Source organism: Petaurus breviceps, unplaced genomic scaffold, assembly GCF_028583685.1.
Source record: "Petaurus breviceps papuanus isolate PSGF00001 unplaced genomic scaffold, PetGlider_PUasm1.0 207, whole genome shotgun sequence".
Taxonomy (NCBI): domain Eukaryota; kingdom Metazoa; phylum Chordata; class Mammalia; order Diprotodontia; family Petauridae; genus Petaurus; species Petaurus breviceps.
In genome coordinates, this window is record NW_027185850.1 from 26,895,708 (window position 1) to 26,923,096 (window position 27,389).

Consider the following 27,389-nt stretch of genomic DNA (forward strand, 5'->3'; position numbering starts at 1 on the left):
AGAGAGAGAGAGAGAGAGAGAGAGAACGAGAGAGAGAGACAGACAGACAGACAGAGACAGAGAGAGAGACAGAGAGAGAGGGAGAGAGACAGAGACAGAGAGACAGAGAGGGAGAGACAGAGACAAAAAGAGCCAGAGAGACAGAGCACTGCCCATGTATAGGTGCCATTCTGCATGCCCAGACCATCTAGTCCAATCTCTACCTGAGCAGAATCATCCAACCAGTGACTGACTGTCCAGCCTCTGCTTGGAGCCCTTCAGGAATTAGGAGCTCACTACCTGCCAAGACTTCTTGTTCCATGCTGGGAGAGCGCTCATTGTTAGGAAGTTTTTCTGACCCCTGCCCCTGATTCCTTTGTCTCTGCTCTGAGGCCAAACAGAATAGAGCCAAGTCTCTTCTGCAGAACAGCCTGGGTGCTTAAAGGCAGCCCTTATATCCCCGCCTTGAGTCTTCTCTCCTAAACACCCTCAGTTCCTTCATCTGATCTGCATATCCATCATATCCCCAGACCCTTCCCCACCCTGACTGTACTCTCCCTTTCAGCTCTCCTTTTGGTGAGATCTCACTTTAGGAGTGTGACCTATTTGAGGGATGTCTTCTATTCCAAACAATAAGGCTTTTAGTTGGGAATCAATCATCATATCATAGGTTTCTAAAACTAGAAGAAATATTAGAACTGGCTCAGTCTAACTCCTCCATATAAAGGGGGAAACTGAGGCCAGAGAAGAAAAGGGACATTCCTGAAGACATAGTTACTACCAAAGCCAGCATTTACTTCCAGGGCCTGTGACTCCAGACACTGGGCTCAATATTATATAATCTGCTGTGGGGAGCAATGCTTCCCTCCTCCCAGTCTCCCTACCCACCCCTAGGTACACAAGATGTGGTGGACCCCCAAGGAAGAATGGAGGAGCTTAGATCTCAGGGCAGGATATCCAGCCTCACCCCCATAAAGCAAGTATTCTCATCTGCCAGTCCGAACTCCTCCCCATCCCCCAGACTCCCTGGAAACCAATAACCACCCACCAGGAGACAGGATTTGATAAAAAGGGAAATAAACAGGCCAGGGGTCTGTCATCTGGGACCCCAGGCAAGGCTTGTGCTTGCTGACTTGTTTACAGCTTCCTGGGAGAGCCAATACTACGGCTTATGAAATTTAGAGGAGTTTTATAAGGAATTATTATTTTACCAACAGGCAGTTCTTGGAGTCTGTGATGAGTGATGTGATTTTGATCACCCTTTTGACTCCTTTGCACAAGGCAGGGCTGGAAATTCTGCCCTCCCCACCCCCCACCCCCCCAGTTACACCCTTCCTCCAGCTGCTACCATTTTGGTTTCCCAAACACAGAATTATCAAGTTGGAAGGGACCCCAATAACTGAGGTGAGACAGTGACTGAAGCTGGAATCCACCCCCCTTCCCTTCCCCAGCAGCCACACACACCATTCCTCACAAGTGGCCAGCCAGCACCCATTTGAATACTTTTAGGAATGAGGAGCTCACTTTATATCCAGGCACCCTATTCCATTGTCTGGCAGCTCTGATTATCGGGGGGAATGGGGAGAAGGTCTCCTTAATATTGAACCAAAATCTACCTCTCTGTATGTAACAAACCCTTCTATTCCTTCCCCCACCCCAAAGTGCCGTTGATTAAAATTCTCTGCATCCAAGAAGAAAGAAGCATGTAGAACAAGCTCACTAGGGATCTTCTTGGCAGCCAGGCTGCCCCATGGATAAGAGCATTGAACCTGCATTCAGAAAGACCTGAATTCAAATCCTGCCATAGACACTGGCTCTGTAATTCCCCTGAATTTGCCTCCATTTGCCTCACTTTCCTCATCTGCAAAATGAGGATAATAATAATACCTTCCCCTCCCCCCAGGGTTGTTGTGAGGGACAAATGAGATCATGTATAGGTCACCCTGTAAACGTCAAAGTGCTACATAAGTGCTAGCTGTGACTGTCATTGCCATTATTATTATCTGTGGGAACCAGGAGCTCCTGGTTCAAGCACCTTCTGTGACACACACATGTTGAGGGGCTCACTCTCACTGTCATGGGCTTCACCTCTCAAGGCTCTAAGCAAATCTCTAAGGCAATAGTTTAGGAGAAGGTGCCCATTTAGATGTAGCTGAGTGGTGCAGTGGATAGAACATGGCCCCGGAATCAAATCCACACACAGACGCTGAGCTAGTGACCCTAGGTAAGTCATTTAACCTCTGTCTGTCTCAGTTTTCTCAACTGTAAAGTGGGAATAATGAGATAATAATTATAAAGCAGTTATCACAGTACCTGGCAATAGTAGGCACTCAATAAATGTTTCTCTCTTCCCTGTCACTGTCAGTGTGATGTAGTAGCCAAGAAAGCTAATGTGATCTTGGGTTGCATTTTTAAAATCACATTTTTATTTATTTCATTAAATATTTTCTAATTACATTAATTTTTTTTTTGCTTTTTTTGGAGGGGGAAGGGCAGGACAATTGGGGTTAAGTGACTGGCCCAAGGTCAGCTAATTTGAAGAAGGAAATGCTGTGTTAGTGGCCAAACCAGAGCTGGAGCCAGGGGCATACATTTGTTTATTTATTTACTTATCTATCTATCTATTCATTCATTCATTCATTTATTTGCTTTTTGGAGGGGGGAAGGCAGGGCAATTGGGGTTAAATGACTTGCCCAAGGTCACACAGCTAGAAAGTGTTAAGTGTCTGAGGTCAGATTTGAACTCAGGTCCTCCTGACTCCAGGGCCAGTGCTCTATTCACTGTGCCACCTAGCCGCCCCTATATTAAATTTTTTAACATTCATTTTTCTTTTTTAAATATTTAGTTAGTTTTAGTTTTCAACACTTACTTTTATAAGATTTTGAGTTATAATTTTTCTCCCCTTCCTTCCCCATCCCCCTCCCCAAGATGCCATGCAATCTGATATAGGTTATACATGTACAGTCATATTAAACATATTTCCATGTTAGTCATTTAACATTCACTTTTAAAAGTTTGAGTTCCAAATTCTCTCCCTCCCACCCCCACCCCTTAAGAAGAAAACAATATGATACCCATTATACATGTGAAATCACACGTAACATATTTCCATATTAGCGACATTATAAAGCAAACAAACAAACCAAAAACAATAAAAAGCAAGAAACTTAAAGTGAAAAAAGTCTGCACTCAGAGTTCATCAGTTCTGCCTCTGGAGGTGGATAGTATTTTTCATTGAAGTTTGTGTGGAACGGTCTTGGATCATTGTCTTGATTAGAGTAGCCAAGTCTTTTACAGTTGATCGATGTTAAAATATCAGCTGTTACCATGTACAATGTTCTCCTGGTTCTGCTCATTTCACTTTGCATCAATTCATACAAGTCTTCCCAAGTTTTTTCTGAAACCATACCCTTGATAATTTCATACAGCATAATAGTGTTCCATCATGTTCATATATCACAGCTTGTTCAATCATTCTCCAATTGATGGGCATCACCTCTTGATTTGCATTAAGAGACTGAGCATTTATCAAATGCATACACTATACCAGTTACTGCTCTAAGAACTTTACAAATATTATGTCATTTGATCCTCATAATAACCCTGGGAGGGAGGTATGATTATTATCCCCATTTTACAGTTGAGGAAACTGAAGAAAATGGAGGCTAAATGACTTGTCCAGGGTCACTCAACTAGTAAGTGTTTGAGGCTGATTTGAACTCAGATCTTTTTGACTTCAAGCCCATTGCTCTATCTACTGAACCATCTTTGAGCAGAGATACTTGAAATAAGAAGATAATATTTCCAGGCACAACAGAGATAAAGAAGGAAGGAGAAAGACCTACAAGGCAATAACATAGAATCTATTAGGAGAGGGAACTCAAAATAGGTACTATCAAAGCTTTAATTCTATGAGGAATTAAGAGACTAGGAAAGAAAGAAATAAGTATAAGACTGTGAATCAAAGAAGAAAAGCCTAGAGTAAACTGAAAGGGAAGAGAATTAATGAAGAAAACTAGGGAAGAAATCCTTTTCAGAAAAGGGCACAGAATTAAAAAAAAACACCTAAAAACAAAAGAAATTAAATGGGGAGACAAGGGGAAATTTACTTGACTTCTTAAGATTTTTGTAAAGGGAAGAGTTAGATAACTAGATAAAAGAATGAGAGAAGAAAGAATAAGCAAAACTCTAAAACTTAAGAAAGGAGAGACAAATGGGAGTTGTGTGTGTGTGGGTGTGAGAGAGAGAGAAGAGAGAGAGAGAGAGAGAGAGAGAGAGAGAGAGAGAGAGAGAGAGAACGCTGAAATGGAGAAGAGAACTTGCATTAAAGTAAGCAAAAGTAACCGGAAAGACAAAGCACGGTCTTTATAAAGGAAGAGAAACAATAAATGTCCTTATTCAGAAAAGAAAAGCAGTATGAGAGACAAATGGAAGAAAAGCAAATCTAAGTCTCATAACTTTAAATGTGAATGGATTAAACAATCCAATAAAATGAAAGGGAGTGACATATTGGATAAGAAAATAAAAATCCACTTTTTCTTGCTTAGAAGAAAAACACCTAAAAAGTAAAGATATATACAGAATACAATCGAATGGGAAACAGGAGAAAAAATAATTTTCTAGACATCAGGTGAATTAAAAAAAACTGGGAGTTCAATAATGATTTTAGATAAAACAAAAACAAAAAATCACAACATAGAGATAAACTAAGAAACTATGTAGAAAGAAACCATGGGAAACAAACTAGTATCAGTATTATACAAGCTTTAGCATCTAAATTTATAAAGGAAAAGTTAACTGAATTACAATAAGACATGGATGTTAACAATAATAGCAGGAGACTTTAATGTGCCCCTTTCTCAGTTTTAGACAAATCTAACAGAAAAATAAACAAAAATGAAATATGGGATTTAATGAATTGCTGTAGAAACTAGGGCTAAAAGATTTGTGGTATCATCTAAATGAGACTGTTAAAGAATATATCTATTTCTCAATACCATATGGAACTTTACAAAAATTGGCTGTGTTAGGGGCACAGAAATAATGGAAATAAATGTAAAAAGCCAGAAATAGCAAACACATTCCTTACAGATCATAACAGAATGAAAATTAGTCAGTTCAGGTAACACAAATAAAAGATATAAACATAAATGGAAACTCAGTAGTAAAATCCTAAATAATGAGTTATGTCAAAGAACAAATCATAGAAACAATTAATAATTATGTGACATAAAATGATAATGATGAAACCATTATACCAAAATACTAAATTACAACATTTCTCAGATGCAGCTAAAGCAGTCCTCAGGGGAAAATTATTTCCCTAAAAACATGCATTAACAAATTAAGAAAGAAGAGGATTAATGAGCTGAATATGCATTTTAAAAAGTTAGAAAGCCAACAAATAAGGAAACCAAAAATAAGCACAAAATAAGAGACATTAAAAATTAGAGGAAAAATAGACAAATTGGTATCCAATGACTATATAAATGGCAGATGCTTCAATAAGAGTAATACAGTTGATAAACCTTTGGCCAGCCTGATTAAAAAGAATAGGGCAGAAAATCAAATCAACAAAATGACAAACCAACAAAGTGAAATCAAAATAAACCAGAAGGAAAAAAATATTAAAAATTATTAGAACCTACTAAATCTAAGAAAATTGAGAACAAGAATACCTTCAAAAATATAAAATACGTAAACCAACAGAGGGCCGAATACCAATCTTAAAATAACCCAATCTCAGAAAAGGAAGTAGATCTAGCTGTATGGGAGCTACCAAAGGGGGAAAAAATCTTGACTCTGATGGATCTACCAAAGAATTCTTTCAAATTTTTGAAGAACAGTTAACACTGATGCTATACAAATTATTCTCAAAAATCGAGAAATCAGACATCCTACCCAAATCTTTTAAGGGGACAAATACAGTCCCAATAGCTGAACCAGGGAAGAATAAAGCAGAGGAAAACTATAGGTCAGTGTCATCAATGAATATTGATTTAAAATGTAAAGAAAAATGTCAGATGATAGCAATTCATTCAAGAGATCATTCATTATAACCAAGTTATATTTATACAAGAGATGTAAGGACATTAGGAAAATAATAGTTAACATTTATATATTGATTTAAGTTTTGCAAATTGCTACAATATGTTATTTTATATGAAATTCACAATCTCGAGAGTCAATAGATCTCAATAGATCCATTGATTAAGGAAATGCCTTTGACAAAGTACAGTACTCATTTATGCTAAAAACTCTATGAAGTATAGGCTTAAAGGAGGTGGTGTTCTCACAGTCCTTGTGTTGGTTGACCCACATTTAGAGTGCTGAGCTCGGTTCTAGGTACTAAATTGTAGAAGGGACACAGAAAAGCTAGAGTCCAAAGGAAGGCAGCTAGGGTGGTGAAGAGCTTAGAGGTCATGTCATATGGTTATCCGTTGGAGGAGATGGGGTTCTCAGACGCACTTAGACGCACCAATGGCTGCAGTTGGTGGAAGTTACAGTCAGTATACACCAATAAGCCTCTGTTAAGATGCTTTATGCTGTAATGCTAAGATGGAATTTTGCTAAGTGATACAAAAAAAAGACAAAAATATGATCCCTTCCCTCAGGGAGCTCACATTCTAACGGAGCAGACAACCTATCACTAGCCAGGTCCATACAAGTTCCTCCTGTGTATAACATGCTATGATGGGAGAACAGCCTTCCTAACCATGAGGGCTGTCCCAGAGTTCAATGGGTGCCTCAGAAGCGGGTGGGCTCCCCCACTAAAGGTCTTCAAGTAGATGCTGGACCACCACTGGGATGAAATTTTGTAGAAAGATGTTTGATTCAGTTAGGGTTGAACTAGATGTCCCCAAAGGCCCCTCTGACCCTGACATTCTGTGAAGTTTTCTTCCTACCCCATGAAAGCCTGCTCGACATTTGAAGAAGGCGGGCACATCCCCTGGCAGGACTTAGTGCCTGCTTGCCATGTGGCTGTGGGCAGGTCACACCCCTCTGCTGGCACACAAGGGACTGGGATACAGAACCTGCAAACTGGCTTCCAATTCTAGATCCCGTGGAACCCAAGACATTGCCTCAGATGTTGGGGTGATGTTGGTGAAGGCATTGTGGGACCAATTGCAGCCGAGCACAGAGAATGTCAGAGTTAGGGGGCCCATTAGCATATAAGAACAGAGCCAGCTTCTTTTTTGATCCCCTGCCCCTGATCTAATCCCAGACTTCTCAAGAATGCTCAGCGATGGTCCTCAGCCAGAGTGTATCTAGACTAGAGTGAATGGGCCATGGGCCCAGGGCTCTAACTTCGGTGGCCGTGCTCGGAGGAGGTTTCCCACCAGGGGGCACCCTTACTCCACATGGGCATGGTGGTTGCTGGGCCATGTCAGTGTTGGCCTGTGTTGCACATGCCCTGACTGAACCTAAGTCTCCGTGTCTGCCCTTAGGGTCAGGCTGGCTTCTGGGCTGCCTTTCACCAGTTCCACTGACCTGTCCTCAGCCCAGCTACCAAGCTCTCCTTGTCCCAACTGCTTTTGCCCCAAGTTAAATAATCCCCACTTACAGTTGTTAGCTCAGTAGCCAACCTTCCTTCCTTTCTCCCTTCCTTGTGTCCATTCTTCTCTTCCTTCTTTCATTTCTTCCTTCCTTCCTCCCTCCTCTCCTTTCTCCCTCCCCCCTTTATTCCCCTTTCCTCTTCTCTCCTTTTCTCCCTTCTTCTCTTCCTTCCTTCCTTCTTCCCTCTTGCTCTTCCTTTTTCCCACCCTCTCTCCCTCCCCTCTCTCCCTCCATTTTACCATCTTTCTTCCCTTCCTTACTCTCTCCCTGTCTTCTTTCCTTATTCCCTCCCTCCCTTCCTTCCTCTTTTCCTGTCTTTCTTCCTTCTTTCTCTCCTCTTGTCCCTCCTTTTCCCCTCTCTTCCTCCCTTCTTTCTCTACCTCTCTCCTTCCCTCCCTCCCTGTCTTCTTTCCTTCCTCCCTCTCTCCCTCCCTAAGAGGCTAACAGGGCCTGCCAGCAGGCGGGAACACTGTCTATTTTTCACACACAAACCTCAGGCTGACAGCAGGTGGCCGGCTGGGAAACGACTTTGGCTGTGACTGGAATCTCAACAAGGCTCCCAGCCTGCCTCTGTGTCCCAGTGTTTATGGCTGCTGAGGATGCTGGATGCAGCCAGCCCATGCCTGCACTCAACCCCACAATCCTTGGGGCCTCTGGTGCCAGCCCCAGTGATTCAGTATTGACGGTCAAAGCCAGGCTACATGGGTTCCTTGGTCCCTGTCTGGTCAGGGCAGAGCTCTCTGTTCAGGGCTGGACCTTTCTTAACTAGAACCCTAGGTCCTTAGAGGAGGAAACCAGGCACCAGGGAGGAGGGGTTGGAGGATGGCTGTGGTATCCAGCATTTAGAGCCCAGAAGGCCCTCAGAGACCAGCCTGAATAAACATTTTATACCTGAATGAACTGGGACTCAGGTAAGGGAGGGTCACACAAATGGTAAGCAGAAGACCGAAGATTTGGACCTGGTCCTTGTGACTCCTGCACATCCAACACAGCACCTTGGCCAGGTGAGTTACTCAGTAAATATTTGTGTGATTGAAAGGACCTTCAAGGTCACCCAATCCCACTGCTTCCTGAAACAGGAATCACTTCTATAATATCCCTTTGAAGTGGCCAGTTGACCTTTGCTTGCATACCCCAAAATTGGGAACTCACTCCTTCCTACCCCCCCACGAAATGTAGTGCTTTTTTGAACAGTTGATTGTAAATATTTGCTTAAATCAAAACCCAGTCAGCGCCCCTGTATCTTCCCATCACAGCTGCTTTTGCCCTATGGGGCCAAATGGAACACACCTCATCTCTTTTCTACATGACAGCCCTTCAGGAATTGGAAGACAGTGATCATGTCACCCCAATGGAATGGCTGGAACTGGCAGCAGGAGAAATTAACAGGGAATTGGGCAGGTTTTGACAGAGAAAGCAAAGAGAATCTGAAAGCCACTTTTCATATTCTGTTACCCAGTATGGGGCCTGGAATACAGTAGATGCTTAATAAATGCCATCTCAGTTGAATTGGACTCAGAATGGAGATGGTCAGACTCAGGAGGAACACAAGAAATCTCCCAGTCTAATACCTCACATCTCGGTAGCTGTTAGTCACTGCCAAAAGCATCTCCTGGAGGAAGCCTCTCCCAGGACCTGTCCCCTCCAAAGCTACTTAGCATTGACTCTGTATGTCTCAACTGTGATCCCATTGATTAAATTGGAAATGCATGTAATGTTGAGGGACCACAGATGGTCCCATGGGGGCTAGGCCTCTGTGCCCATTCCCTTTCCCAAAAGGGCTCCTCTGCTCTGGACCCAGAAGTATCCAGAGAACTTAGACTCCCTTTCCTCATACACTTTGACTCTTTGGATGAGCAAACTGAGCCCCACAGCGGGGAAAGGTCATACATGAATCCATGGCAGAGCTGGGACTCAAACCCCCATCATCTAATTGTCAGTGTGAGACCTTTTTTGTCATCCCATGATGCCTTGCAGATCTGCATTTTAAGTCAGACTCTTACTGGGCAGTGGAAAGTTTTGCTAGTCGGTTGGAAAACGTCCACCATCGTTAAAGCATTGGTCATGACCTCAGTGACACAAGCGGGTTGTCCTAGTGTGGCCAGTCTTGAGTGAGGCCGTGACTGTTCCAGCTCACAAGTTCTTCGCTTGGTTCTGACCTCTCAGACATTGGCCCCCAACAGGCTTCTGGTCTGGGAACTGTGAGTAAAAACAGCCCTGTCCTGTTATATTCACCTAGGTCACACAGTCAGAGAATTTTCCCAGTGATCAGAGCCCTCTGAGAACATTGAGTCTAACTCCCACTCATCCAAAAATCCTTTCTACCCTATCTTAGACAGCTGTCCAAGCACATAGAAGGTGCTTAATTTTTTTATTGATTGACTGGCTGATGAGGTTTTCCTCCAGCCTCCCCCTGAAGATCTTCAGGGAAACAGAACTCACCACCTTTTGAGGCAGTCCCTTCCACTCCAGGCCAGCTTTGATTGAGAGGAGGTTTTTCCTTCATTGAACCTTAACCTGTCTCTGGTGCTCCTAGTTCTGATCTCTAAGCAGAACAAGGCTGATCCCTCCCTCTGCAGGACAGCCCTTCCCATACTTCCCAGAATCATCGTATTGGTGGGAACCTCCGAATCCTCCGAGTCCCACCCATCCCTGACCAAGAACTCCCTCCGTAACGTCCCAGATGGTGATTTAGCCTTCACTGAGAGAGATCTCCCTACCTCCTGAAGTGGCCAATCCCCGACAGCACTCACACTTAGGAAGTTTGGGGGTTTTTTCCCTCACCAATGCATTTTTGCCTTTCTTTGTACCTTAGCTCAGCGCCCGGCATAAAATACATGCTTAATAAATGCTTCTTGTTGTTATGGTTTATATGGCGTATTCCTGTGGCAAGATCCCTCCCCTTTCTCCTTCCATTGATCCTCACCCATAGATTCTCCACCACAATTCCCCTTTCTTGCTGCTGAATGTCTTCACTGGTCACACTCAGCAAATAGTGCTATCCCGCCGCCCTCATTTTTCTGTTCTTTTCTTTTCTGAATTCCCTTCTGAAGCTACAATCTGGTCATAAGTCTTAGCCCACCAAGTCTGTTCAGTTGGATTTACCACCTCGCCTTAAGGTCCCTGGTTAATCTTATTATCACCCCAAACTTGGGCCATTAGCACACAAGCACCTGAGGACAGGCTTATTGCTTATTCCCTTCTTGGATACTGCCTCTTGTGAATTACTGACCCTCGTCCTGGGCTGTGCCGGCTCCTTTCTGTTCTCTCCGCTTTGGCAGAGACAGGTTGGTGAGTGTCTCATCTTCCTGTCATTTTTGGCTTAGAATCTTCTTAATCAATTGTGTGACTGCAGTTAAATCCCTATGTACCAGCCCTCATCAGAGATATTCCATCCTGGCCAAGAGGCTGTTGTCCTCTCTTTGAAGCCTTGAGGCAGAAATCCAAACCTTCTTCTCAGATACCATTTTCTTAACTAACTGTTCACTTCCTGGATATTCCTTTCTCTTCTTCTCTCCCTATATTGGACCAGAAATCGTGATGAAAACACCATCTGGGCCTTCTGTAAATTCTTCAGCTCCCTGCCCAGAACTTTAGAGTCATTCGCAATGCTTTCTAGCTTCCTACTGGAGAGGCCATGTGCTTTCCTGTGAATCACCCGAGAGTCAGAAATGGTCATCATCTTCAGCAGATCCGAGGCAGCTCTCTGTGCCACCCCAGAGGCAGGCACCAGGAGAACAGGAGAACCCTCAGTCCCTTCTATCAGGCCCACAAAGAGCTGGTATTTCAGTCTCCCTTAGAAGGGATGCACCCACCTCCAGGCTTATCTGCTTCCGACCATTGGTGCACAGTGTTACACCAGATGCCGCTTCAGTCAATCAGCAAGTGCTTGCTGAGCCCTTCAGTGTGCCCGGTGCTGTTTCTCCAGGAGCTTACATTCTGATGGAAAAGACAACATGTATATAAGTCAGCATATTTAAGTAGGATACATGCATATGTCTTCATCATTCCTTGAGCTACAAGACACTTCTGAGGGCCTAGCTTTACTATGTATAGGAGAAGGGCCATGCCCTGTTGCTGTTGAGCCATTTTCAGTTGTGTCCCACTCTTTGTGTCCCCATTTGGGGGTTTTCTTGACAGAGACACTGCAGTAGTTTGCCATTTTCTTCTTCAGCTCATTTTACATAGGAGGAAACTGAGGCAAACAGGGTGAAGTGACTTGCCCAGGGTCACACAGCTAGGAAGTATCAGAGGCTAGATTTGAACTCAGGAGGATGAGTCTTTCTGACTTCAGGCCTGGCACTCTATCCACTGCACCCCCTAGCTACCCCATACCATGTCCTTAGCACCAAATATTTATCAAGCTTTCTCGTCCTTTTCTCGACCTCTGCCATATTCTTCCAAACTCAAACATCTTAATCACACAACCAACTGTTCACTGGCCAAAGCCTTCTGTTTTACCTTCAGCTAGGAGCATCAATGAACATAAAAAACCAAACCTCTAATATCTTCAGTTTCTCACCCGGGACTTTACTATTTCACTCCAGAAACTTTTATGTTCAAACAGATTGAACTTAGGAAGTTTTTGGAAAATGCATGAACCTTCTCCCTTGCTCCCTGGGATCACAGAAGCACAGACTGAGAGTGAAATAAATGAAAAACCCTGAGAAGACAGAGTTTCTGGGTAATTAATAAATTCATTAATTAAACCAGCTAATAATCAATAAACTGGTGGTCAGTGGTTTCTCTCTAACTGAAGATGATCCATGGAGAGCCTGAAAGCTTTAAATAACCCTTGAATGGGAATTCTCTTTACAACTGAAAATCAACCCTGATTGGTGGGCATTTAATGAGGAGGTGAGCTAAAAATCTTCAGCTCCTCCTGCTGAGAATGTGGCTTGATGGGAAGATCCAGCAGCTTCCAGCACTCTGGACAGTGGCAGCCATCTCCATCCAGACCACTCTGGCTGGTTCTCTCCTTCACAAGCTGGGTCACCCTAAATTCTAATAGAAGGATGCAAGGGCAAGGTCTCCTTTCCCCAGAGTAAGGACTCACCCAGACTGGATTCTATTTATACTCTAAATATAAATTTGTTCTCCTAGTTGGATGGGGTCCCACCTGGGGTCTCACCCAAGATTGAAGAGCATGTTCCTTGAGGGCTCACTCATGTCCTTTCAGAGACTGACTTTACCAAGAGCTGGGCCTTAATGAAGAAATTGAGGAGAAAAGCCTGTATCTCAATTTAATAACTGGTTATTATATAATGGTAAAATAATAATTTCTCTCAAGAATTTGGAGAGATCTTAGTGGTCATCCAGTCCAACACATACACAAAAGGAATTGTTATTCTAACAAGTGGGCATCTGTCTGCCCAGGGCTGCCATGTCTGAGTTAGTCCCATGCATAGGCAGGAAACAGGAAATAGAATCAGGAAGGAAAGACTAGTATTTAAAAGGAAAGGGGACTAGATTTTCCCTGACTTTATTCCAACAAAAGAGCTGGAATCTTTGAATCATCAAATATTACAATCTCATAAGTGGAAGGGACCTCAAAGGCATCTAGTCCAGCCTCCATACTACTCGTGTGTACATGTGCATGAACACACACACATAAACACACACTCTCACACAGACTCATACACATACACTTATACACACTCACACACACATACATACACACATACACATACTCATAAATATACACACATACACACCCTTATACATATACACACATATACACACACACTTATACACACACATACACTCACATAAACACACTCACACTCATACACACACACACACACACACACACACACACACACTCTGTGTCTGTCCCCCTCTAGAGCCCACCCATCATTATCACAACTCAGCACAGCTTTGGTGATAGTCCTTGTTTCTGTGAACTACTTCAGTCTTCCTTAGCCACCCCTTAAAACTTGAATCCCTCAGAGAGCTCCTCAGGAAGATGCTTGGGTGTTCTTGGCAACTACCCATGACGGGGAACTCGATGTCCACTGAGGGAATCCATTCTGTTGTTGGAAAGCTCAGATTATTAGGAGTTCTCCTTGGAACGAAACAGAAAAGTGGTTCCCTGTGACTCCTCCTCCCCAACCCAACTTCTGGTTCTGCCCTGTGGGGCCACACAGAATTCATCTAGAACATCTGTCTCATGACTATCAGGCAGCCCAGTGTCCCCATCCCAGCTACTTGGCTTGGAAACAGAAACCCTAAGACAGGATCATCTGTGTCCATGATCGTGACTGGACACAGTCTGGATTTATGGTTTTCATTCCAGATCATTCTAGATTAGTATGGACTTTGTGGAGGGTGGAGGTGAGCAGGCAGGCCGTGAGCTCTACCCCTAGGCATGCCTCACAGGCCACAGTTCCAAGCAAGCCTCGAAAACCCTTCCTTCCCATCACTAATCTAGTTTACAGCCTCCCTGCTCACTCTCAGGCCATTTATATTAATCCTAAACTGAATATTGACTAGTGTGGGGACACTAGTGTAGGGGGCAGCTAGGGGGCGCCATAGTGCACAGAGCGCTGGGTCTGGAGTCAGGAAGACTCATCTTCTGGGTTCAAATCCACCCTCTGACTCTTAATGGCTGTGTGACCCTGGGCAAGTCACTTCACCCTCTGTCTCAAGTTTCCTCATCTATAAAATGAACTTCAGAAGGAAATGGCAAACCGCTCCATAAAACCCTCAACAGGGTCACAGAGTCACACATGACTGACATGACTGAACAATAACAACAGCAAATGTCAAATTTTAATGATTCAAAATTCAAGCAAGATTCACAGGAATCCGAACACTTGGATACAGCCTGATGCCGGCCTCACTCTTACCAAGGGTGTGACAGCAGCAGCGTCCTCTTTTCATGAGACAAGCTGACCATCCATGAGCCTGGGGCCACCCTTTGTGCTGTGCATGTATCAGACTTGTCTTGTGTTTGAATCTCACCCTCCACCTCCTCTGTGATGTCCATGGGACAGGGACCATGCTTTTTCTGAACTCTGTATCTTCCCCAGAAGCTAGCACAGTGCTAGGCACACAGGAGACAAGTAAGAAATCCATCTAGTCCAGGGTGCCTTCAGAGTCTGCTTTGAAGAGAGGCCCTAGGAAAAACACATGCCCCATGTTTCTGCATAAAGGCCAGAGACTCCTTTCAGGCGTGGCTGTAGGACGTGTTCAAGTCCTGCCCCACTTTGAGCAGGTCTATGGGAAAATCAATGCCAGCTCAGACATAAGCAGGGGCCTGTGGCCATCCCATCCTTCAGTTTGAGCCCTACAACAGTCCTGCGAGAGAGCTAGGAAGGACGTCCTGTCCCCGCTGTGCAGAGAAAGCACCGCCTGGACGTGCGCACTTGCTCTGGATTAACAATGAACCCTGTGGATCCCAGGTCTTCTGAATCTCAGTGCAGGATGCTTTCCCTGGCACCTCACTATAGCCTAGGACTTAGCTAGGCCCGAGGTGCCCCCACACTGACTTCTTGTGCAGGGGACTGTCCATGGAACCCACTCCCACCTCAGCCTTCTTCCCTCAGAAAAGACCTACCCAGGGATACTGTGGGCCCAAGTCCTTTTAGTCTCCTCAGGATGCTTGTCTCTGTCTCTGCATGCTCCTCCCTCCCTCTGTCTCTCTCCCTCTCTCTGTCTCTCTCTCCTCTCTCTGTATCTGTCTCTCTCTCCTTCCTCTCTCTATCTCTATCTGTCTCCTTCCTCTCTCTGTCTCTCTCCTTCCTCTCTCTATCTCTCTGTCTCTCTCTCTCTCTCTGTCTTTCTGTCTCTCTCTCCTCCCTCTCTCTGTCTCTGTCTGTCTCTCCTCTCTCCCCCCCTCTCCCTCTCCCTCCTTAGATAGCCCTGCCTCCCCATCCCACACAGCTCTGCTCTCTGTCTCTCTGTGTGTACATGCATGTCTGTGGTCCCCTCACTGGTGTCTTTGCCTTTCTTGTCTCTGGCCCACCCCTACCTCTTTCTATTCCTCTTCTCTCACTCTGCATCTCTTTGCCTTCCTATCTATCTCTACTTCTCCCTTCCACTTCCTTTTTCTTCACTTCTTCCTTCCTTCCCTCTTTATCTCCCCAACTCCCCTTGCCTCTTGTGTGTGTGTGTGTGTGTGTGTGTGTGTGTGTGTGCGCGCGTGTGCATGTGCTGTCTCTCTATCTTTCCTCTGGCCTCTCTCCTTCTCCCCTCCTTCCTTCTATCTCCCCATCTCTCTTTCTCCATCTCTGCATCTTTCCCAGCCTTGCTATATCTCTAGATGTGTTTCTGTTCTTCCTGTAGCTTTCCTTCTCCCTGGCTCTGTGTCACTCTCTGTCCCCCTCCCCTGAGGGCCATGTGTCTGTTTGTCTTTGTGTGTCTCCCTTTATCTCTCAGTGCAGGAGCCCAGGCTGATACCTGGTGCCAGGCTCTACTTCCCACTGAGTGACCCCACCTTACTAACTTCAGGGAGCAAGGAAGGCGCGGAGGGGATAGGGGGCAGAGGGGAAGGAGCCACACACCAGGTATTATCGATAAGCCTGCATCACAGACTGGGCTCTTCATGTTAGGAGCTCAGGGAAGTGGAACATTTTTGTCATGGACTAAGAAAAATACTGAGCCTGTACTGGGAAAGGAGCCAGCTCAGAGTCAGGAGACCTGAGTCTGGAATATGGCTCTGGCACGTGCTAGCTGTGGGACCTTGACCTGAACCTTAGTTTTCTTATCTGTCAAATGGGGATAATAATATATAAAACTGCCTCTCCTTTCCCCCCACCCCAGATTGTTGTCAGGTTGTAAATCTCTAAGTTCTGTGTAGACAGGAGTGAGGTTGTCAATGGGATCCAATGGGGGTGGGGGGGGGGAGGAAGAAAGGAGAGGAGGAAGGAGAAGGGGAAAGAAAAGGAAGGGAGGGAAGGGGAAGCAAGGGAAAGGGAAGGAAAAGGGAGGAAGGGGAAGGAAAAAGGGAAGGGGAAAGGAAGAGAAGGAACACATTCTCTGATCTGTGTTCTAAGAATCCTTATAATACTGAGATTTCACATTCTATGTTCTAAAGCCTCTCCCAATGCTGACATTCTCTGGTCTATGTTTGAAGGTTCCCATTTCTTGTGTTTGGGGTCTGTTCTAAAGACCCTCCCGTCTCAGGCAGTCTGTGTTTTCTTTCTGATGCTCCCTTACTTGCTGTGTGTGGGAACTGTCTCCTACTGGGGCTGGCTTCCTTAGGGATCATGAGTGTCCCTTCACTGGACACCTTCACAAGGTTCCCTCCCAGCTCTGATGTTCTTAGAAACTTCATTTCTAGGCAGAATCTCACATTCATTCAGTTGTTCAGCAAACATTTCTGAAGTACCTGCTATGTGCTGAGCCCCATACTTGGCAATGGAAGAGAACAGAGACTAGAAACTTTGATGAGTTCATATCTGCCCTCTTGGAACTCTCAGTTCAGAAGGGGAGCAGGGCACGGACACAAATGACCGACCGGACAATACATGGGATTATATAAGATCATGGGAGGGGGGAGCACGGTGCCTTGTGATTACAGTTCTGGGATTGGATTTTAACTCAGTGACCTTGGGAAAGTGGCAGCCTCTCTGATCCTCAGTTTCCCCATCAGTAACATTTAAGAGTTAGATTGGATCAAAGGGGGCAAATTCTGCTGCAAAATTCTCCGGTGTGATTAAGAAAATAAATAAAAGTGCAACACCACATAGATATTGTTAATTGTGGTTTTCTAAGTGAATGTGGGACCTTGGGGATCTGTCTGAGTTTGACACACCTAGATTAGGTGATAAGAACATATGCTATTTATGGCTGGGGGCACAGAGGACGGACCATGATGGATGGGTTGGGATATACAGCATTGGAAAGAACTTCTACCCTGATGAGATCGAGTTTTCCTGTGAGGCTTTTGGAAGAAGCTTTAGAGGAGAAGAGGTTTGGAGCAGTCATTGAGGAGGATGGAATAGAGAGGAACAGACACATGCAGCAGTGAGGGATGATTTGAGAGGATACACTTCTACAGAGCCCCAGGGAGAACCACTTTAAATTTAGGTTTGCCTCATGTCCACTGTCTTCCCACAAAGGGAAGTAGAAAGGCACTCAGTGTATAATGTAGATCAGGTATGGGACAGCTATTTATTTTCTCCCCACAAAGGAAATGCCTAAAACATGGAATACTCACAAATGTATATTGACAAAGATTTAATCAAGAATCAGTAATGTATAACTACTATTAGACTGCTGAATAAGTCCTCATGAATGGATGGATCCCTATGTGCCAGGCACCAGGGATACAGAGACAAAACCAAACAGGCTGTTTCCGAGAAACTTCCATTCTACTAGATCTAAAATGCTGTTTTCACTGCCTCTTGCTGCCTTTCAGATCAAGAAAAACAACAATAACGACAATACTAGGCATAAGTCCAGTCACACAGGGAATCAGGGAGCAGCAGAGCGGAGCCCTGGGTCCTGTCTCTCAGCTTTTACTTCAGGGTTCTTTGCTGAACAATGTAGTGGGATGAGAGTGTCTCAGGAGACGATGGAAAACCCATTTCCTCTCTTGGCTCTGGGAAGGGGGGGGAGTGAGGGGAGGGAGAAAAACTGACTCCACAGTTAAATTGTGTTGAAAATATGCCCCGAGGTGGTTTTAATTTTATTGGTACTGATTTTAATCTCCTCTCAAGTCCCTGATGGCAAAATGAGCTGTGGGCCTGATGAGGCAATGGCCCCTACTTTGTTAGTAGGCTTTAATTAAAATCCTCAAGCTACTATAGGGAGGAAAGAGAGGGAGTGGGTTTTATACCTTTTGTCATTCTCTTGCTCACAAGTTATAAGGAAAGACTCAGTCTTCTCTAGAGAATAATGCTGGCTGTGATCTAATCCAACCAGAGCCATTGAATGTTTGAGATGGGAGGACCCTTAGAACCCAGGATGGCAGAGAACTGGAAGGGATCTTAGAACAGGGAATGTCAGAGCTGGGAGGGGTCTTAGAACAGGGGATGTCAGAGCTGGGAAGGGCCTTAGAACAGAAAATGTCAGAGCTGGGAGGGGTCTTAGAACAGTGGATGTCAGAGCTAGGAAGGCCTTAGAACAGGGAGGGACTTAAGGAAACACCTAGAACACAGACCATAGAATAATATTGTTAGAGATAAAAGAAAACTTAAAATGATCTACTCAGACTTCCTCATTTAATATATGAGAAGCAGAATCGGCTACAGTCACACCTAAATCTGATGAAGGAGTCAGGATTAGAACCAAAGTTTCCTTCTTCAAAATCAAGTTCTGGGCCTCAGTCTCTCCATCTGTAAGCCAACAAGGCTGACCTGGGCTATGCAGGTGACCTCCAAGCTGCCTCCAGGCTCTCATATTGTCCGATCCTCATTACAGTCTGACCAGAAGCATTTTTCACTGTCTCCCTTCTAGCCCCTTTCCCCCTCTGCCCATCACCAAAAGCTCAGGGGAAAGACAGGCAATTGAAAGAAATAAAAAAGCAAAGATGACTTTTATAGCACTCCTGGTCAATCATTCTGTCTTTCACCTATAAAGCTGAAAATGATGGGTTTAATATCGCTCAGCGTGGGTGGAGGCCTGTACATCTCTTCACAGTCTGCAGTACTTAGAGATGGACAGTCACAGATTCATTATTGGCCACCTAATAAAGGCTTTGGATCTTCTGAAGGTTAAAATATCAGTGAAACCTGGTCAAATGTGGGAAACTTCTCAGATAAAAGCTAGAAGAAAAGATGTCAGATATGGGAGGAGGTCTTAGAGTGGAGAATGGCAGGACAGGAAGAGCCCTAGAACATAGAACTTGGAATGGCAGAACTAGAAAGGATCTCAGAACATATAATATGGGTTATCAGCACTTAAAGGGGGTGGTCTTAGAATACAGAGTAGAGAATGCTGAGCTAGAAGGAGCCTTAGGACAGAGAAAAGAGAACATGGGGGCTGGGAGAGATGGTCATTTAGGCCAAATGCCTCATGTGACAGGTGAAGGAGGAGGGGCTTCTGAGACCAGGATCTTAGAGGTAAAAGAGCCGAAAAGCCCAGGATGGACAGAGAAGGTTAGAGGGAACACTCTGGGCCAGCACCTGATGTCTCTCCTGACTGACTCTCTGAACTTGTCTGCCTGCATTAATACACAGCCTTGTCATTTACACTCTACCCTCTGTCACTGTTAAACCCTCCAGGAACCAGATGCCTTAACCCAGAAAAATTGCACCTAAGTCCCTTAGGGGGTGCTAGAACCAGAACAGTTTCTACTGCCAGGAGAGGGGCAGGGTCTCCTCCCTCGTGTTCTCTAGGCTGCGGGTCCTTCACAGGCCATCTGTCTCCTCCAGGTCACTGACCTTCTCTCTCTCTCTCTCTCTCTCTCTCTCTCTTCTCTCTGTCTGTCTGTCTCTCTGTCTCTGTCTCTCTCTGTTTCTCTCTTTGTGTCTCTGTCTCTTTCTCTCTGTCTCTCTTTCTGTCTCTCTGTGTCTCTCTCCCTCTCTTCTCTGTCTGTCTCTATCTCTGTCTGTCTCTCTGTCTCTGTCTCTCTGTCTGTTTCTGTCTCTGTCTGTCTGTCTGTCTGTCTCTTTCTATCTCTCTGTGTCTTGGTCTCTGTCTCTCTCTCCAGAAAACTAGCCTGGAGTTCTACATTGATATCCATGCTCACTCCACCATGATGAATGGCTTCATGTATGGCAACATCTTCGAAGATGAGGAGAGATTCCAGAGACAGGCCATCTTCCCCAAGCTCCTGTGCCAGAATGCTGAAGACTTCTCTTTTGTAAGTTGTCCTCTCCTGCCCTGAGGTCCCTGTTTGAGCTCCCATCTTCAGTTCAATTCACATTCACACAAGTGTTCATGCCCATTCTATTATGAGTCTTGGCAAGGAATGGGGTAAATACTGTTGGAAAGCATGGTCTGGGCAAGGGGGTGGAGGTAGACCTGAGGAGCCCATAGGAAGCTTAGCTGGTCTTCCCTGGCCTGGAAGCCTGACTCAGCTTGGGAGGACCTGTGCTTTAAGAACATGAAGGCATTCACTTACTGGTATTTTGATCTTTCTGATGGGGGTTGTGAGGCCACATCAGAGGAGATTAGCTACTGATTTAGGAAGAGAAGTATTAGAAGAGACTTTGAAAGGAGAGTGCACCCCTCATCCAGTGGCCCCTCTCTTCTGATCTACTGAGTGGGTGGGGACTCTGAGATCTCTCTTGGACAAAACCTTAAAGTATAGAGAACAGTAACCCAAAGCTCCTCTTATGCCGCCCCGGAAGCATCAACACATGAAATACGTTGTGGGATTGCTGAGCAGCCATTTCACCTTCACCTTCCCTCAAAGCCCAGTCCGGAAGGAAAAACAGGTTTTAGAAGAAAGAAGATGAGGACAGGTTTTGGACCTTGTTTGGGACTAGAGAGGGATGTGGGGGAGATGTCCTGGAGGCAGCCAGAGATGCAGAATTAGAGCTTATGAAAGAAGCTGGAGATCCAGGCCCAAGAGGCATCTGCATGGAGGTGGCCATCAATGCCAAGGGGGAAAATGAGAGTTCTATCAATGTGGATCTACAGTGAGAGAAGAGAAAAGGCTATTGAGGGAGCAAGACATAGGGAAAAGCAGGAGGAGGAGGAGGAATCATGGGTCATATGGTAATCAAGAAAGATAATCCCTGTAAAGCTCTTTGCAAACTGAAAATCACTGCATAATACATTGGTTATTATCATAATTTTTATTCTTGCTGAGCCTCAGTTTCCTCATCTGTAAAATGAAGAGGGCATTAGATAAACATGAAGGGGCTTTCCAACTTTAAATCTAGGTACCTAATGAAGAGTTGAGTTGTTAAACTCATAGGTTTTTAGACACTGGTTTAGACTATAAACTCATTTGTAATATCTTATAGAGGATGAGAGAAGATTTATAATGCTACCTCATAAAACAAAAAGAGTGGGGAGAAAAATTGGCTTAAAAAAGGTTTGGTGAGAAACTCAACTAAGGGACATCACCACAGGGCATTTAAGGATGAACCTGGAAGGCCCCCAAACAAACAAAAGGTGGAAAAGATCTGCAAATGTGTTGATAAGAAGTTCTCTTCAACATCAAGGACAGTGGAGTCACCAAACCTGAACGTGATTTTAAGAGCTGAAAGAGACTTCAGCATCTATCTGGTCTAATCTATACACAAACGAGTTCCCATTTTAATATACCTGTTAAGGTGTCGTCCAATCTCTGCTTGAAGATCTTTAAGGAGAGCAAATCCATTTCCTCTTGAGGCAACTCATTCCACTTTTGGATACTGTTAATTGTTAAGACACTTTTCCTGACATCAAACCTAAATTGTCCTCCGCAGTTTCCACCCACCATTCCTGATTTCGTGCTCTGGAGACAAATGGAACAAATCTTCTATTCCATGTCAGCCCCTCAATTACTTAGACACTATCATGTTCTCCCTGAACCTTTTCTCCTTCTGACTAGATATTCTTATAAGTCATGGACTCACGACTTCTTGGCTGTCCTTCTCTGAACACTTTCCAATTTATCATAACCTTATTCAATGAGCTGGCCATTAATATCAGGCAAGGCAAAGCAGTAGGGAGATGCCCACCAAAAGCATTCACTTAAAATTGATGTAGAGGAGAGATGGTGTAGAGTCTAAGTCAAAGAATTATTTTCTAGAGATCAGGTGTTCTTAACCTAGGGTCCCTGAACTTAAAAAAATATATTTTGGTGATTATATTATCAATCAAAATGACTTCCTTTGAAATCTATATATTTTATTTTATGCATTTCTACAGATTATTCTGAGATGGGGCCCATACATTTCACCAGCCTGCCCAAGCGATCTGTGGCACAAAAAGGTTAAGAATCCTTGTAAATGCATAGCGAGGGCTAGAGGCTTCACATGTTTCTGTTTAAGATGACATTGTCCTGGTTGTATGAGACCCTAGAATTCAGCAAAAGCTCTTGAATGAAATCTATGGTTATCCTAATGAGTTTGGTCTAAACATATCTACACATGAAAAACCAAGTGGAGAAAGAATTCACACCTAGACAGGGGTGCAGCTGGGCAATTCTTAGAGCTTTCCATCAGCCTTTGGGAAATTGGGGAGTTCTCAGTGAATCAAGGTCCAGTATTTATCAGTGGCTCAAAATGAAGAATCACAGTCTCTGAAGAATTGAAAAGGGGCAATGGAGAGTTCCTGGTGGTGTGAGGATCCTATCAGAACAAAGAAAAGTGGAGGGAAGGATGTCATGGAAGAAGTGGATGAAGGAGAAAGAAGAGAGGCTAATGATATAGGGAAAGCAAGGGATGCTTGGTGGGCAGCTTACATCTTCCAGGGGATCCTTCCTGCGGCAAGAGGAAGTGGAGAAACCCCTGGCTTCTTGGAGGGACTCTTTATGACAAAAGAAGACCAGGGAATGGGCACGTAAGGATGGGTCAAGATCTGTCACTGAAGGAAATGTCCACATTGACCAACTCCCAGGTCTAAGTGAATAAATGGACAGTAGGAGAAGTAATTTGCCTGTTTTCTCCCTCATTAGACTGTAAGTTCCTTGAAAGCTGGGGCTGCTGTTTGCCTTTCTTCATGTTCCTGGCACATAGTAGGCATTTAACAAATGCTTGTTGACTTGACTTTGACTTTTGAGAAAAAAGAGCCTTTGATAGTAAAAGGTTTGCAGGCCCATGGGCAGACCTGGAATCAGAAGCCCTGTCTTCCTCTCTCCCTGCCATCATCCAAGGGACACATGGGGCCTCACCCTGGCCAAGGACAATTTTATACACCCACCTTCTCAGCACCTGTTTTACCCCGAGATACAACCAAGACCCATTGGTTCAATGCCAAACCTGTTACTTCTTCCTTTTCTAATCGATGGTGATAGTATTGAGAAGAATTTGTGCCTAGTCTGTGGTTGAGCCTTCTGAGCTTGAATTGGTCTGATCAGCCGCAGTCAGACACACTATGCAGTGACCCCAACATAGTCATGTCATGATGGTCCTTTTCAAGCACAAGGGACAACAGCCAACCAATCTGGAAGGATGTTAGACACCGTATGGGTTTGTAGATGAAGAAATTGAGTCTTGGAGAAGGAAGCATCATACCTAGTCTCACAGGTAGTAAATGCTAGTGCTCAGTTCACACCCAGATACCCCCCACAGTGTTTATTGTGCTCCCTTCCCCTACCTACCCTCACACCGCCCCCCCCCCAGCCCCAGCTCTCCCAATCGCTGGCCTGACATGAAAATGATCAGTCCCCTTTATCTGCCCACAGTCCAGCACATCCTTCAACCGGGATGCAGTGAAGGCAGGAACCGGCCGGCGCTTCCTGGGAGGGCTGCTGGACCACACCTCCTACTGCTACACCCTCGAGGTGTCTTTCTTCAGCTACATCATTGGGGGTACTGCAGCGACTGTGCCCTACACCGAGGAGGCCTGTATCCTTTCCAGGGCTGCCTGCACCTGTGGGCAGGACCAAAGACCAGGACCAGGTTGACTCCAGGTTTCACTTGGGTAAAGGGCTGAGCTTGGGAGGACAATGTTTGTGCCTGTGGAGGCTGTGAGAGCCCACCCAGTGATGACCTGAAGGCTACCTTACTCACCCCCTAAAACACAATTGTTTTATGTGAGTCAGCTGAGCTTGGCACTAAACTTGGCAAGAACTGCTCTGTCACTCAGATCCCTAAACCTAAGATCTCTTTCCTCTCCCCAGCCTTCCCCTCTCCCCCCCCATCCATTTTTTCCTCTCCCTCTTCCCCTGTTCATCTCTTTTCCTCTCCTCTCCTTTCTGCTCACCTCTCCTTTCCTGTCCTGTCCTGTCCTCCCATCTCCTCTCCTCTCTCTTTGCCTCCCATCTCCTCTCCTATCTCTCCCTCCCTCCCCCTTCTTTTCTTCTCCTCTCCTTTCTCCTTTCCTCTCCTCCCCTCCTTTCTGCTCACCTCTCCTTTTCTGTCCTGTCCTCTCCTCCTCTCTTATCTCTCCCTCCCTCCCCCTTCTTTTCTTCTCCTCTCCTCTCTCTCCCTCCCTCCCCCTTCTTTTCTCCTCTCTTCTCTCTTCCCCTCTCCTCCCCTGCTCACTGCTCACCTCTCCTTTCCTGCCCTCTCTGCCTCCTGTCTGCTTCCCTCCTCTGCTCCTCTCCATCCTAATTCTCCCTTCTTTCCTCTCTTCCATCGTCCTTCAGATTTTCAGAGCTGAAGAGGGCTCAGAGGCCTCTAGCTGCCTTCCACCCCCTCTAACTCTGATTGAAGACCTTTTTCAGAGTAGCCTAAGATCGCCTCAGCTTTCTGGCTGCCCTTTCTCACCACTGATTCATGGGGAGTTTATGGCCCACGATGAACCCCCAGATCTTTCAGACACCTGCTGTCTGGCTCCTATCCTTGCAAAACTGACGTTTGGAGCCTGTCATCTCTTTATAAAGGGAGTGCACTGCTGAATTACAAACCCTGTGATGTACCTACATAGAAACAGTCACCTTCTGACCCAGTCCCTTCTGCAGCCCCGCTTCTCTCCTCTGGACATTCTCCAGCTTATCCCTCTCCTTTCTAAAAGGGGAAGGTCATAGACAGAGATACAAGCATGATATAGGACATCTGTGGGCATAGGAAACCCAGGATGAGTTTAGGACCAAACGCAGGTTCCTACTGGCCACCCACTAACAGCCTCAGCGCTCAGCAAATCTCTCCATCCCTGGCCATCTGCTGGGTTTCCATGGCAGCCAGAGGCACAGGTACCAAGGCAGACAGTCAGTGCTATAAAATGATTTCAGGGCACTGTAATTCTCCACATTGACGGCCTTCCACGTTACGACTGTAAACTGGACAGCCCCTAGTCAAAGCCTTGGTGACCTCGGAGCTGGGGGATGGGCCAGAGGGGAGGGGATGGCCAGGGGCCTACTGGGCAAGTCTGCTTCTCCATGATGGACCTCTGAAATAATGACTCAGGGTCCTGCCAAGCTTCTAACCAAGAACTGGGTGAGGTGGTCCTAGGATCGAACAGGAGAAAGAGATGCAGTGGCCATCAGATCCAACCATCTCGTTTTGTAAATGAAGATGTACAGATTCCTCTTCAGGCCTCTGTCTATGTCTTTTGAGCTCCTGGAGGACAAAGATCAGTTCTTCTTCCCTTCGCCGTGCCCCCTCCCCCAATACTCGGCTCATAGGGAGCTGAGAAATGGATCTAAATTTCATGCCTGGGTCTAACTTTAATTGATTGTATGACTTTGGATATTCAACTCTCTCTTCTTGGGTCTTTGGTTTCCACTGATAAAATGAGGACAGATGAGGGTCTCTAAGGTCTTTCTAGGCTCTACCATTCCATGTTCTTAGGACCTTCCCAGGTCTGAGATCTGGTTTTCTAATACTTCTCTCATCTCTGACATTCTCTGTTCTAAGACCCCTCCCAGTCCTGACATTCCCTGTTCTAAAGCCTCTCCCAAACTCTGACATTCCTTGTTCTAAGGCCCCTCCCAGCTCTGACAACCTCTGTTCTAAAGCCCCTCCCAGTCCTGACATTCCCTGTTCTAAAGCCCCTCCCATCTCTGACCTTCTCTGGCTCTTTAAATGACTGTAAATGAAGAGAAGAATGGAGGTAGCAGGGAGAGGTCTTGGTAGCAGACTGGATGTGTGGCAGGGCCCAGAGTGAGAAGTCAGAGATGGCAGCAGAGGCTGTGAGCCTGGCTGCCTGGAGGGATTGTGGTGCCCTTGCCAATAATGGGAAAATTAGGAAGAGGGATGGGTTTGGGGAGAAATATAAAGTTCTGTTTGAGGAGGCAGGAGCTTGGTGCCCCAGGGAGGTCAGTGAGGATATCATCCCCTCCCTTCCCATCACTGCCTTGGAGTTGAAGACGCAGGAGTAGATGGGCAAGATGGGCTGCTCCCGCCCGCCCCTGACTCAACCTCCCTCTTTTAGGGACAAAAATAACTGGTTCTGGAAGCAAGTAATGACAATTCCACTCCATTCAATGCCACGAGCATTTATTAAGTGCCTAATGTGTATAAGACCCTGGGCACTGCCCCAAAGGCCATGCAAAACAGGGAGGAGACCTCTCCTCTCCTCCTTTGAGAATGGCTGACATTGGCATCGTCCTTCAAGGCTTACAGAACACTCCCCACGTCATCTCCTTTCATCTCAGGAGTGGCTTCCTGAGGCTATGCATGTAAGTCTCATTATCCTCATTAGGTAAAGGATGAAGGAGGATGTGAACTTGGCCAAAGTCACCCAGCAAACCCAGGGCTCCAGCCCCAGACTGGACTCCCTCCCGGTCTGCTGAGGCCCCTGCCAGGGTGAGAGCGCGCCTGCCCATCGCTGGATGAGGTAACGAGGGCCTCTCCTGGGGGAGCCTTGGGCAGCACTAATTAGGCTTTGTTAAAATGCTGATTAATAGCGGCCTGCCTGGCAAGGTGTGCAGCAGCAGCTTCTTTGCAGCCTTATTAATTGTGATCTGTGGCAGCCTAGGTTTGATTAACAGCAGTTAGCACGGGCACATGCGAATGGGGAGGAGGCGATGCCCAAAATGCAGGGGCTCTGACCAGAAATGCTAGTGGGAGGCAGCATCTGATTTAGGTGGTCAAGCCCTGCCAAGGGGTTAGGGTGTGGCAGAAATCAGAGTCTCTGGGATGGAGTCCTGACTCAGGAACTAGATCACCTGTAACCTTGTGCAAATGCTTCTCCTCAGGCCTCAGTTTACTCCTCTATAAAATGGGTCTGGAGTAGAAGGGAGAATGAACTAGATATTCTCTAAGGACACACCCATTTCTGACATTCCAAGCTATAATGCTCCTCCCAGCCCTGACATCCCCTGTTCTCAGGCCCCTCCCAGCCCTAACATCCCTTGTTCTCAGGCCCCTGCCAGCCCTGACATCCCCTGTTCTCAGGCCCCTTCTAGCCCTGACATCCC

General features: G+C 45.6%; 1 protein-coding gene across 1 annotated transcript in view; it reads left to right on the plus strand.

Moving 5' to 3' along the window:
* LOC138164829 (cytosolic carboxypeptidase 6-like) overlaps positions 1 to 27,389 on the plus strand; it is an 824,829-nt gene that overhangs the window by 781,203 nt on the left and 16,237 nt on the right. Inside the window, exons 9-10 of the mRNA XM_069092755.1 lie at positions 20,136 to 20,288; positions 23,769 to 23,931. Coding sequence (XP_068948856.1) covers positions 20,136 to 20,288; positions 23,769 to 23,931 — 316 coding nt within the window. The remainder of the gene's footprint in view (positions 1 to 20,135; positions 20,289 to 23,768; positions 23,932 to 27,389) is intronic.